We start from the raw sequence: 12,654 nt of genomic DNA on the forward strand, positions 1-12,654 counted from the left end.
ACTTAAGTATTCAGTAAAACCATATGTTTTTTATTATTTATTTTATTGTAATTTGTTCATTAATAAACAACAGCCACATCAAGAAATGAAGTGCTACATGATGTCTCATACTCCTGTAATACAGTATTTTACATCTTGGGAGGGTTGGCTCATATGGACTAACCAAAGTAAATGAAGAACATCTCAAAAACTATCACATCTAGTGCATCAAGTATGACCACTGTTACGGCCCTAGAGCCGTGGGTCTTGTGTTTTGGTGTGTATTTCTCCTGTATTTCTCCAGGTACTGCCCTTCCCCTTCTTGCCGTGCAGCTGCAATTAGTAATGGGCAGCAGCTGCACCTGATCCCCCAATCAGTACCTGGAGGATAAGAGAGCAAGGAGAGTTCAGCAGTAGGACAATGTGGATGGTCTTGAGAGGCCAGTGTGTGAGACTGGTCCTGTGGGGACCAGCTTAGGTGGCTGCTGACCAGTGGGTCAGATGGCTGCGTGCTTGGGTGCAGCAGGAGTGGAGTTGTATGCTCGGGACTAGCGGAGATGTGGGGTCACACACTCCCCTTGGAAGAGGGAAGGTGTTAAATGTGGTGTTTTGTTTTTGATTTAAGTTGCTAGTTGTGTGTTTTTGTTAAAAGGTATATCTCCACCTTCTGTTAATAAATATCTGTTGGCACATAATCTGTATCCTGTTTCTTTAGACCCGGTTTTCATTTATTGTTACTCCTCTCTCCACCTCTGGGCTTGAGCCACGTGAGGATGTAACAACCACTAACAGATAACAGGACAATGTAAGCCTCACTGTTTCTGCACCACAGTCCATTATAAACCACATAATACATGAAGTTTACAAAGGCATAGGCAGGTGAGAATCAAGGCTCCTCTCACTTTGCTTAATTAGATAAGCATGCAAATATTACCAAAATGTTTTTTTTTTTTTTTTTTTAAATATAACACATACAAAGTACTACTGACAGCCATAATTTCAGCTTGTGGTAAAATGGTTTTTAATGGGCATTTAGCATGTGAAAGTACAAATTACACATTTGTGTGCACAGTGGGACGTAATATCCATGTTTTTTATGCAAATTTGGAAAGTATTCATTAGTCACTTGATAGTCTTTATTTATATGTGTGTGTGTGTGTGTGTGTGTATGTGTATATATATATATTACACAATTACCATTAGCAGTAAAAAGAAATACATGTTTTCCACCAGTGCAGTAAAATGTGAAGTTTAGCTGCTGATCTGAGCTTTGCTGCTGGTACCGTTTTATTGCCAATAATATTCATCATCTGTTTTTCTCAGGAAGGTAAAGGCACATTTCTGTTCATGTAACAAAACCAAAACAGAGCCCTCAAGAGAGATTAACTACATAAAACAAATCCAACAACATATTTTTTCTACCAGGTCAGTAAAGGTTTAACTGTCTGATCTGAGCTTCTAGCTGTAAGCTACGGTTTTATTGCCAATTAGTGATCAGCTGATTGTCTGAGGAACATAACTGACAAAGCCAAAACAGAGCGCTGGAGAGAGAGTAACAACATGAAATTAATCCAACTACATATTTTACACCACAAGCCAAAGCCAGCACTGGAGAATAAACCAATCCAAGTAACCTTACATGATTTTTCCTACTAGGGCAGTAAAAGTTTAGCTGGGTGCCTGCGGTTATGTAGATAAAAATGTCTCATTCTAAGGTAATAAAAACATAATGGTTCATTATGTAAGGGTGCTTTGTATGTTAAAAGTAGGGGAGGGATGATGGCGATAAAGTTAAAGGTTAAGCTTTATTGTCATTGTAATCGTCATTACACAACACAGACTTGCATGATGCTGCACAAAGACAAATAAATCCATTATTTTGTCCGACCAGATCAGACCTTTGGTTATTGCCATCAACAAGCATAAATGAGGGGCATGGTACAATATATTGTACTTTCATATCATTAGAATTCATTATCTAGGCACCATGAATGTCTGTACAAAAGTGGCAATCCATCAAGTGGATGTTGAGATATTTTACAGAATAAGTGAAAGGTTTGACCTGCACTAGAAGGATTCATCCTTTGGGCACCATGACTATCTGTACAACATCACACTGGTACACACAATAGTTGGTGAGACATTTCACTAAAAAATAAACAATAAAAAAATAAAAGTGAACCTCATAGTGGCGCTTGTGGCCCCTGTGTGTTAGTAGCCGTCTACGTTCTGAGCTGTAGGATTGCCTGCCGAGGATTGGACCAGATGACTTCGACTCCTCCTGCTGTCTGGCTGGGCTCGATGATGATTGGCTTGGCTGGTGGTGGATTCCTCCAATCGAGTGAAGGCATTGACAGTGACTGAAGCTAAATAGAGTGTGTGCTTGTCACTCAAGGCAGCTGTGATTTTCATTGATCGGTTTGCCTCGTTGTGTCAGGGTGTCTGAGAATACTGTGACACAGTGTGTTGTTTTGAGATAATTGATGTTAATCTTGTTCATGAAAATAGGGCACAGGGTCAGCTTCAAACTGATTTCGCTACATCTGCGTAGTTGTTTTGTGTTCGTTTCAATAGGTCTAAGGGTGCTGCTCTCTTTGTGTTATGATTTTGAATTTGTTTGTTGTTTTCGCTACCTTGCATAGGTTAAGCTCACAATCTGCACTGTTAGAAATTTCTTGTAATTTTACAGGAAATTCCTGGCTAATAGTTGCCGTAAATTTACTGTAAACAGTATACAGGACTGTTATTGTAAAATAACTACAACAAGGTACTGTACTTCCTGTAATTTCACAGGATATAATACTGTAAATATTACAGCAAAATTTTATATTTACGGCAACTCAGTAGCCAGGAATTTCCTGTAATTTTAGGGATTTTCTGTAATTTCACAGGATATAATACTGTAAATATTACAGCAAAATTTTATATTTACGGCAACTCAGTAGCCAGGAATTTCCTGTAATTTCACAGGACAGAATATTGTAAATATTACAATTAAATGTTGTAACTTGGATAAATGTTCTCTTTCAGACTTCTGCAAAGAAAAACAAAAAACTTTGTTTTTTTTTTATATATATTTTTATTTTCTCTTAAAAAACAGAGTGCACAATGCACAAAGTATTAGTGTACCAAACTGGTTGAACATGAGTTGTCAAACATACTAATGTCCCCAATGTCCCCTGCCCACTAATGTCCTCTAATTTCCCCTGCCCACCAATTCAAAATCCAGCAGTTTCCTCAAAAGTGTGCAAACTGGTGCATTCAGCCCTCGCCTTTTCTCTGCCTTGCTGCCCGTCTGGGGATTTATGCCGCAAAAGGCTCTGAAAACAGGGGGGAAAAACACACTTATCAGGTAACATTTAAGACAGATATGACATGGTCATAACCATGACATGAAACATTAAGGGATCTTTATGAATGACTGAGTGCTTGTGTGTGTGAGACTGAGAGTCACTGTAGGCTATATGAGTATGTGTGTGTCTGTGGCTTGGCACGATCGATGCAAGGGTCTGCGATGCGAGTGCACCGGTTGGAGTGGTGTGCATCGGATAGAAATTGGGCTGAAACCGTGATGCATCTCCCTTTAAAAGCTTTGCATCAGTAAAATCTGCTTTCCTATTTTATATAGGCCTGTATATTTTTTTAATATTATTTTCATTCAATTTACTTTCATATTTACCTCAGCCATTTCCCAAACGAGCAGACTATTAGATGTGGAGGGGTAGGTCTATTTTCAGGTCTAAATTCATGAGCATTGTTTACAAATAGAAAGATCTCTAAACTGTGATTTTAACACCCGAGCTACAGCGGGCCTCTACACGCGAGTATTACGCTGAATTCTACGCACTCGTGGATTCAACCCATGTCAGCGATTCTGGCTACACCAGGAACGTGGACAGCGCAGACCCAGCACACGCGTGCTTTAAAATAGGAATTGGTTCTATTTTTCCACGCACTCGCACATCACGCATCTGTGAGTGAGAGAAAACTTTCATCTTGTTGGATAGCTGCACATTGTTATAGCTAGCAAACACAAGTCCAACCCTACTCTGCTTCTGATTGGCTAAACACGTTTTTTGTGTGTGAGAGCTGCCATAGGTTTTGGGGAACTCAAATGATAAACCTTTACGAATATCTATCCTGCTGAAAATTTCTTCACAACTGTGTCACGCCGGAGATCCGGCATGGTGCCGGAATACTTTAACCCCTGAGTATGTGCCTGTGAGAGATTGAGTGAGTGTCTGTGTGTGCGATCGTCAACCATATCTCCCCATCCCCTCGCTCGTCCCCTTCTCACTAAATTGGATAGCATAATTAGATTTTTTTCTTATAACTGCAAAGCAATGTGTAAAATCTGATCACTCAAAATGCGAAGTAATATGCTTTTGTATTTGTATTAAGTGACTTACTGACATCCCAAACTCTAACAAAAAATGTAAATTACAGAAAAGTTCCCTTCATATATCAAGTCATTGCTTATGGAGGTATATTTGAAGAAGAAATTTGAAGTCTCAGAGAGAAATGTTTTAAGAGTTGCAAACTTGTAGACTTTTTTGTCTCTCCCACAAACACAACAGTTACACCTTCTCAAATTCTTCATTGCAGGTTCACAAATCCTATTCTACAAATCACAAATTAAGAAACTCGTACGCTCACATTTTGTATACGAGTTTCTTAATTTTAATACGTGTTTCTTAATTTAAGTTTCTCGTTTTTATGACAATGCCATTTTTAAACTCACCTCTGAATGAATTCAAGTGTGCTTGCGGCTTCTGCTGGATATTGCAAGTTGAAGACATAGTAGGCAGCGAAGACTGCTGCCAATCCATGCAGGAGGTTGCTGTGGGGCCCCATCACACATGCTCCTTCCATGGACATAACCCATATCTGCACCGCGCAGTATCTCTCCTGAAACCCATTAACAATATGATAACTAAAAGCTGCACAACACACTATTGCCACCTACATGAATTCATTAATGTTCAAGTGGAGAAAGACTCGCACACCTCCACTTGAACATTATCTCCTTTGACCCCCGCACCCTCCATCAACAACTCAAAGAAAGACATTTTTTAGGCGCAACAGTCCTCCCTCAACCACATGAATTCATTAAAGAATTAACTTCTACAAAATAAGGGAAGATTATACCTGGTACAACTAATCGAGGTGTGCTTGGCAGACTGACAGCTCTCTCAATATCAGCAGCCGTGGCAGAGGGCTGGAGAATAAAAACCATAAGTTAACCATGAGTACGTTGAGTAAACAACGACAAAGAAAACTTGCCCCAAGAGCTGTAATGTTCTACTCAACACCAAGGGGAAAATCAGCTTCAATTTATGGTGCCAAATCTAGAAACAACTGCACATGGCAAATATTTATTTTAAATATGGATGCCATGTCAATAAAACAGTAAATTAAAATTATTTTATGAACTATATGGCAGGAAGCAATGGCTAACCCATCAGAGTATAGCCTGGATCAGACCACGGACTCAGCCCACTTCGCTAAGTAGGCTCCGTCTCGGGTCTGCATTCCCCATTCCGAGCAACAAGTACAGCCAGACCGGAAGAATGTTAGCCCAATGACCGCTGGGGGTGGACGGGACTAAACGTGATGAACCAATCAGCCCAGGGCCCATTTTCAAGCAATATCTGCCTGTGCGCTGACTGCCTCGGAGAACGGAGAATATAGATTGAGGCAGTTTTAGTAAAAAACAGACGGTTTACTGGAATAACTGCTCTGAAACCAGTACAGTATTCTGCATGGAGAGCTTTTTTAGAAGGGGCGACGTTTTGGAAATGGGAAGTTTTCTTTTGAAAAGGTATCTAAAGCCCTCCAACTTTGTAAACGCTTTGAATGAGACGGGTGTCAGACTGAAGCGCTAGCTTTGGTCTGATACTCAGGCTGTTCAGAGTCTATATAATATTAGAATAACTTGTGCAAAGTGTCCATAGCAAAGGATGGGGCTGGTGACTGATTTCTGGTAATTAACAATTACAAAATAGCAGGACGGAGATGGGAGGGAGAGAGTGAGGGAATGGTTAATTTATGGATATGCACTGCAAGTTATACTCACATCAGCCGTAAGGAAGATACCATCCCCCTCCTTGAAGTGAGCAAGCAGGCACATAATGGTGCAGATAGCTTTGTTGCCACTCTCTTCATCGTAGGCTTCCAGAACCTTCCCCACTCCTGGTGTCTTCTGCTGTTGGAAGTACTCTATGATGTTCTGACTCCTGTTGTCTATGGCAGCTGGCAGCTTCTCCTGGATTGGAATTCCGGTCAGTTCACTGAAATGCGAGAACAGGCCCTTCAAGGAGAAGAGAAAGGGCCAGTCATCCTTAATTTTTGAGACGCTGTGTGGAGGGTCAGCATTGAGATCACAACGCTGGAGAATGTAGGTTCTCTGAAGCCATCTCTGAAGCGCTCCTCTCTCCATGCCTGACATTCCTTCCTAGGGGTCGGGGGAGTCAAAATTTGGATGCATCAATACTCAAAAATAAAATGTAGGTTTGTGTCTAAGGATGCCTAAATATAATTTCCACTATTCCTACCTGGGCATATAGCTGCTGCATCTGAGTCTTCATCTCTTGTAGGGTTTCATCAGTCTCCCCTGAGGGGAGTTCTTGAGGTGCCCATCGGACACATCCATATTGATCAACGGGACCTCTTCCATTTGTCCTCGCCTGCCGATTGCTGTGCTTATTCTTCCTTAACCGTGCCAATGTGTTGTTTCGGTTGACATGCTCGATTCTGGTTTTTACTTGCTGGACGAGCGATGCCCCAGCTGTATTTTCATCATCATCCACATCCCCAAAACATGTGGGGTACTTCTGTATTATATCGTTTACAACTTTCAAACAGATCCCTCTATTTGGATTTGCATTGTGCACCCTCATTTGATCGACAAGCTCTCTGACCATCGCTCTTCTGGCAGCAGGATTCGGTCTAGTAGAATTTGCAATGGCTGACTGAATCTCTGGCGTCATCTTCTCCCAGTTAACCTTCAAGGATGCAAACAGAAAATGGCAAAAAAAAGAGAGGATACAAGGATATAAGCTTTTACGGGTGCATTTATAGTCAATTTCAGCATCAGACTCAAATGAAGCCCAATCTTATAACATAATCTGAGAAACAACAAACATCGGCCATTGCCATCGGCCATCGGCCACATTGCTATTTTGAACATCGGCATCGGCCCAGAATTTTGCCATTGGTGCATCCCTATTGAGTAGAATAGAAATATATTTTAGAAATCGCCAAGACCCGCCTCACCTTAAAATGTACAGGCCATGGTGTGCGTGGTGAGGGCATTGGGTTGGACGTTCGGGGTGTCTCAGGTGAGGAGAGTTGTGGACTTCCCACGGGGGACAGGGTTGAGGAGAGTTGTGGAGAGCCAGGAGGAGACAGGGCTGAGAAGGAACCTGAAAAAATATTTACCATTAGACCCCTATGATCCAGACATATTATGGTATATTTAAACACCAATCATATTTTCTATAAAATAAAACCATTAATTTTTCTTTTATTTCAAACTTTTTGTCGTGGTAGCCCCAAAAACAACTGTAGAAAGCCACCTGACAGCCAAGGTCATATCATGTCACGCTTCAAAAAAAAATTTGATTGGTGACAAGGGTGGGAATTCCATTTGGCCATCGATGTTGCAACTTTTAGGGCACAAAACAAAAGTGGATTTCACAATCTGCCAAACACATCAGTTAATACATCACGCCACAATCATACCATATAAAAAAAACAAATCACATGCTGAGGGTGCTTGGAGTGAATTTACAAACGCACCCTAGGTTTACAAGTTCAACTGTGAACATTTCGATGTGTAGCCTAATATACTTAGAATTAACAGTAACAGTTAAATCATTAAATAGGACGAAGGGTAAAAGTGCCTTGCATCCCTCCATGCAGATGACCACCCCCATCCCAGAACCACCCATAGAACCCGAACCACCCAACCTACGGTTACCTTGAGATGAAAAGGCACGGAGAAGCTTTCTAGACTGGACCACACGGAGAAAGGGCAGAAGATTTTCTTCACTTAGAAGGCTCACATCCTCCTTGTTCTCCACACCAAGTTCTTCCAGGCCTGCCATCAAGGTAGTTAGTGTGTCTGCGGGGAGGTCCGGGAGTACTGCCAAGACAGCCCTCCTGAGCTCCTCTTGTGCTGCAGCCATGTCTCTGCAAAGGAGTGATGGAGACAGATCATTGTAATGTCACACATTGTGTAGGCAGGCAAAGGATAATAATCCAGTAGATCATCATGCCTCATGCAAACAAACTGCTCTTGAGGTGTCCCCAAAACACTATAGACCCCAATGTCCCTCAACTTAACAAAACAATATTTTTCTGAGACAAATGACACAGAGCCATGGTGCACAATGACCAGCTCTATCTTGCCAACCTCCAACTCTTCTTCAGTTTTCCCCAGCAAAATAAACATGCCCTTTTTGTATGATGTGCCCTTCACCGTCACTGTGTGAGATGCTACTGTATCTTTAGATTCAAAATGCAAACCAACAACAGCCTCTCTGATTTTGTCGCTGTAGTCATTTACATAGAATGTCATCTCTTTATCCAGTAACACACTCGGCTGAAACATTTTACCTGCACTCAAGTATGCCTGGAAGAGCTGGTGTCTCTCTGCGACTGTCTTGCAGATGTTCTTGAAATTATGTAACTTCCTAGCACATCTTTTGAAGAATGTGTGCTTACTCTCAAACCTGAGAGTCCAAAGGCGAATAAGGGGACCAAAGTGTGTAATGAGCTCTGGATAATGAAGTAAATAGTGATGTTTGGGCTTCAGGGGCTCATTGGGAAAGAGCTGCCTTCGAAAGTAGATATACTCCTCAATGAGTATTTTAAGGTAAGCAACCTGATCTGTAGTGATTGCTGGTGCACAAATGAGCTCTACAATTTCTCTGAGCTGCAGCACAAGTTGCCAGGCACCATTCTCACATGGATTCCTAATCCTATCTCCTATCAGGAGAGGGAGCAAACGCAGGAAGCACCAGTTCTGGACTGCATGTCCACCAAGTCTTCTGCTACCTGGTGAAACATCGGCTGGTTTGTCCTGGGCATCATTTCCCTGATAGTTGAACTGATCTTTGCACCTGTTCAGTTGTGTATAGTTGAAATGTTTCTCCTCAACTAGATGACCAATCAACAAACTAAGGTCACAGGAAACAATGCCTTCAAACAGGTCATGGCCAAGACATGGGGGTAATCCAGGCTGGCAAACATGAAAGAAGGACAGTTGGTTAAAAGGAGAGTTTGACTTGATACCACATTCAGAATTTGTACCAGTGTTTTCTAATTCTTGTAGATGATTCAGAAAAGACTGTTCTGTACGCTTGTTGCCACATAATAATGGAGAGCTCTCAAAAATTGATCTTTTTATATCACAATACCTGCAGAAATAATGGCTCACACTAAAGTTCTCAACAAATCCGCCAATACAGTGAGACCCTAAATTGTCACCAGAAATAGCACACAGTCGACCTCTGACAATTTGTCCATTATTTATCTCAATGCCAGTTTCCTCAAGAGCTTTCAGGTCTTTAATGAGGGGCTCAAATACCTTGTCCATCCCAAAATATTTGAAGTCCTGCTCCTTACACAAGAGAACAAGCTGCATTTGATCTATGGATGATCTGTTATGAGGCAAAATATCTGTTAAAGTGAGATAAACTGCTAGAATCTTGTGTTTCTTTTTAGAAGAACCAAGTGGATTAACCACTTCAAATGCATCCTGATAAAGTATAAGACCAAGAGAAGATGGCTCCGCTTTAAATAAAGGGTTGCACTGAGCTCCCTTCCCGTCATTTACATCTTGGAAAATACCCTCTGATGATGGTGTGGAATGTGTTGCTGCATACTGTTCCTGCATGGACTTGCTTTTAAAAAGTGCAGCCAATGTTTCTTTAATAGGCACATACTGGGCAAACGATTCCTTACCTTTCTCATTGATACCTAATAACTGAGGCACCGGCTCAACATAATTAAAATGTTTTTTAAAAGCCGTCTTTCTTTTCTGGTCTGTGCTCAAAGGCCCACTGTTACAGGCTGTGAGGAGATCATCTTTTCTCATTTCATCCATAATGTTACTAATTGTGGCCTCTGGGATTCCAAGGACAGTTAGTTTCTCACTCAAGGTATTAAGCAGATTTGTCAGACTGACATGATGGACATCTTGATATCCCTCAATAATAGTTTGTATTGTAGTAGCCGGCAATAGTAGTTTAGCCTGAAGTTTTAGATAGAAAAGTGTGATATTCTGAAGAAAGACAGATTCATCAACTGCAACAGGTACTTCTTGCTCATCATCAGAATAATTAACGTTAGATGGTTCACACTCACTCACTGATTCACTGGCAACAGGTCTTTCTACATTAGAGGGGTTTTCTACATGTTCAGCACTGTCATTGCGGTGCTTCTTAGAAAGATGGGATGCAAAACTCGACAAAACAGAGAACCTTCTATCACATCCTCTAAATGGGCATTCAACGTGTAACCCTTCACGCAAATGTGACCTCAAGTGACAAACTAGTAAAGATGATGTTTCACACCTTACTGCACAAAAGTCACATTGTATAGGAGTACATGGTCGCTGACTATTCCTCAAAGGCACATCTGCTTTGTGGTCTCTGTACATGTGAGCTTTAAGTACAGGAATTTTAACATACTGTCTGGAGCATTCAGGCACACCACACTGATATCTGTAATTAGCACTATTACTATGCAACTTAATGTGCTGAGTAAACTCACAAACTCTATTAAATTCCTTACCACATGTGCTAAACTTGCAAGTGAACATTTTGGAATTGTGTGAAGCTTGCTAGCAGCTAGCTAACTTTAGTTGGCTGTTGGTCGAGCTCACCCTCACAACACGTGGTGGTTGTCTGAAAATGTTCGGCAAAACAGACAAAAAAACCCCGATAGAAATATATACGATAATGTTATAAAATCTGTTCTTGATATGCTTTAACAGTTATAAGAAGATAGCAAACATAGAAGCTACCTTTTTACGGCTAACTCACTGACAGGAGGCAGACGTGACGTTCTTCTCAGAAGTCAAGAGCGCAATAAAAAACTTACAAACAGAAAAATTGCTCAAATACTGACGTTCGAATAACGTTATTCCCTCCAAAAAAAACCACATATATTCGAACATCTGGTTGCGCATTTTGCACATTACGTCAATTACAGCAGAAATTAATACCAAGAGACATAACTACTTGTAACGTTATAGGTAGTTTATTTAGGATTAAACCTATTTGGCAGCGTATCTCAACTAATCGCCAAGACCGCAGAGCAGACCTCACTCTCACTTTCGTCTCGCAGGCGCTCTTTCTCTAAATGACAGCCCTAAATGACAGTCGCGCTAGCTAGCCGATCCATCCAAACAGTGAAAAAACCATGTTGACGTTACTTCAGGCAGATTAAAAATAGCATCAGTTTGTGATGAACAAGGTAGCTAACGTTAGCAACTACCAGTACATACCTGATTTCATGGGACTGATGGAGGAAGAAGCGCGTTAATAATGTTAGCTACCTTATCATAAAAGCACCTATTTCTGCCCATGCCCTAACGTTATTTCCAATTTAGCTAAACCACAAGGGGACAGCCGACTTTATGTTAGCAAATCAAAGCAGACGAAACCGTCACCATCCACTCAGATTATCAGAAATAATAACGTTATATGATATAAAAAAGGGTAACAGTAAGTTACATAACGTGAAGTTAACTTACCTTCGTCCCAGAATGTTTGCTTCTTTTTTTTCTTCTTGAACGATGTCCGTTCTCGAATGTCCGTTTAGAACTAACCGCCTAAAAATTCAAAATTCCGATCGCGGTGATTCCATGATGCAACGCGGTGCATGTAAAACCATTGTAAAACTCGGCGTGTACAGTGTAGTTACAATAATAATACAGGACTGTCCATTAATTTCCCATGATGCATTGCCACTTACAGTAAAAACACAAATACAATACATTGTTGTAAGATTTACTGTATAAATTACATCAATTGCTAACAGTGTGTCTCAGTAGAGATTTCTTTTTGGTAATATTGTTTTCATTGGTTTAAGCAGCATCCAATCGGCCCTTTTTCTGTTACAGTTACAGTCAACCTTACCCTACAAATAAATAACTTTTCTTTAGAGAATCTAACTGGTTTATGTTGTCTTCCTTGCCCACACCAGCCAGGTCATAACAGGATTCAGATGATTGCCAACAGGATTCGTTATCCAGGAATTATGAATTTTGTATAAAACGTGGCAGTCCATCAAATAGATGAGATATTTTACAGAATAAACAATAATAATAATAATAATAATAAATAAAGGATTAAAGAATTGAAAACTGTCTATACCTTGGCATAGTTGTACATGGAACAGACATACCGTGAGCCTCAATCTCCATTGTTTCCTCCTTCATATGTGAATCTCAGTTATACAAAAAAAAGTCCTATAAGTGTAAACTGGGATCATTAATGTTTATGCCTCATATTGCCAAAATGGCATGATCCCTGTGTCGCTGCGAAGATTGTGAGATTGACTTGATTGAATCAGGCTCTGCCCATCGAAGCATCGAATATTTGACTAATCGGGGTCAGCCCTAGAACAAACTATACAATTTACTCCCCTCTCTTCTTACTGATG

General features: G+C 40.7%; 1 protein-coding gene across 2 annotated transcripts; it reads right to left on the bottom strand.

The window, feature by feature from the left end:
* Window positions 1-2,637: 2,637 nt before the first annotated feature.
* On the bottom strand, window positions 2,638-12,214 carry LOC119894230. 2 transcript variants are annotated; one of them, XM_038706862.1, is made up of 8 exons: window positions 11,744-12,214; window positions 7,961-8,172; window positions 7,255-7,403; window positions 6,534-6,983; window positions 6,056-6,433; window positions 5,128-5,197; window positions 4,721-4,887; window positions 2,638-3,299 (listed from the first exon to the last, which is right to left on the bottom strand). In XM_038706862.1, exons 2-7 carry the CDS (start codon window positions 8,166-8,168, stop codon window positions 4,733-4,735), a joined length of 1,410 nt encoding a protein of 469 aa, XP_038562790.1. In that variant the 5' UTR covers window positions 8,169-8,172; window positions 11,744-12,214; the 3' UTR covers window positions 2,638-3,299; window positions 4,721-4,732. The 2 variants fall into 2 exon arrangements, with proteins under 2 accessions (XP_038562790.1, XP_038562801.1); XM_038706873.1 differs by lacking the exon at window positions 11,744-12,214 and adding an exon at window positions 11,012-11,114.
* Between the last annotated feature and the right edge of the window lie 440 nt (window positions 12,215-12,654).

This window comes from Micropterus salmoides, unplaced genomic scaffold (assembly GCF_014851395.1).
Source record: "Micropterus salmoides isolate LMB-PRFRI ecotype aquatic unplaced genomic scaffold, ASM1485139v1 Ms_hic_scaffold_10, whole genome shotgun sequence".
NCBI classification, from domain to species: Eukaryota; Metazoa; Chordata; class Actinopteri; order Centrarchiformes; family Centrarchidae; genus Micropterus; species Micropterus salmoides.

Bases quoted from the DNA above. Each gene is read 5' to 3' on its own strand.
- LOC119894230 (XM_038706862.1), bottom strand. From the start codon at position 8,168: ATGGCTGCAGCACAAGAGGAGCTCAGGAGGGCTGTCTTGGCAGTACTC. The intron at 6,984-7,254 runs GTGAGGCGGGTC...GCATCCTTGAAG, and splicing joins CATGGCCTGTACATTTTAAG to GTTAACTGGGAGAAGATGAC. The intron at 6,434-6,533 runs GTAGGAATAGTG...CCCGACCCCTAG, and splicing joins TGCAGCAGCTATATGCCCAG to GAAGGAATGTCAGGCATGGA.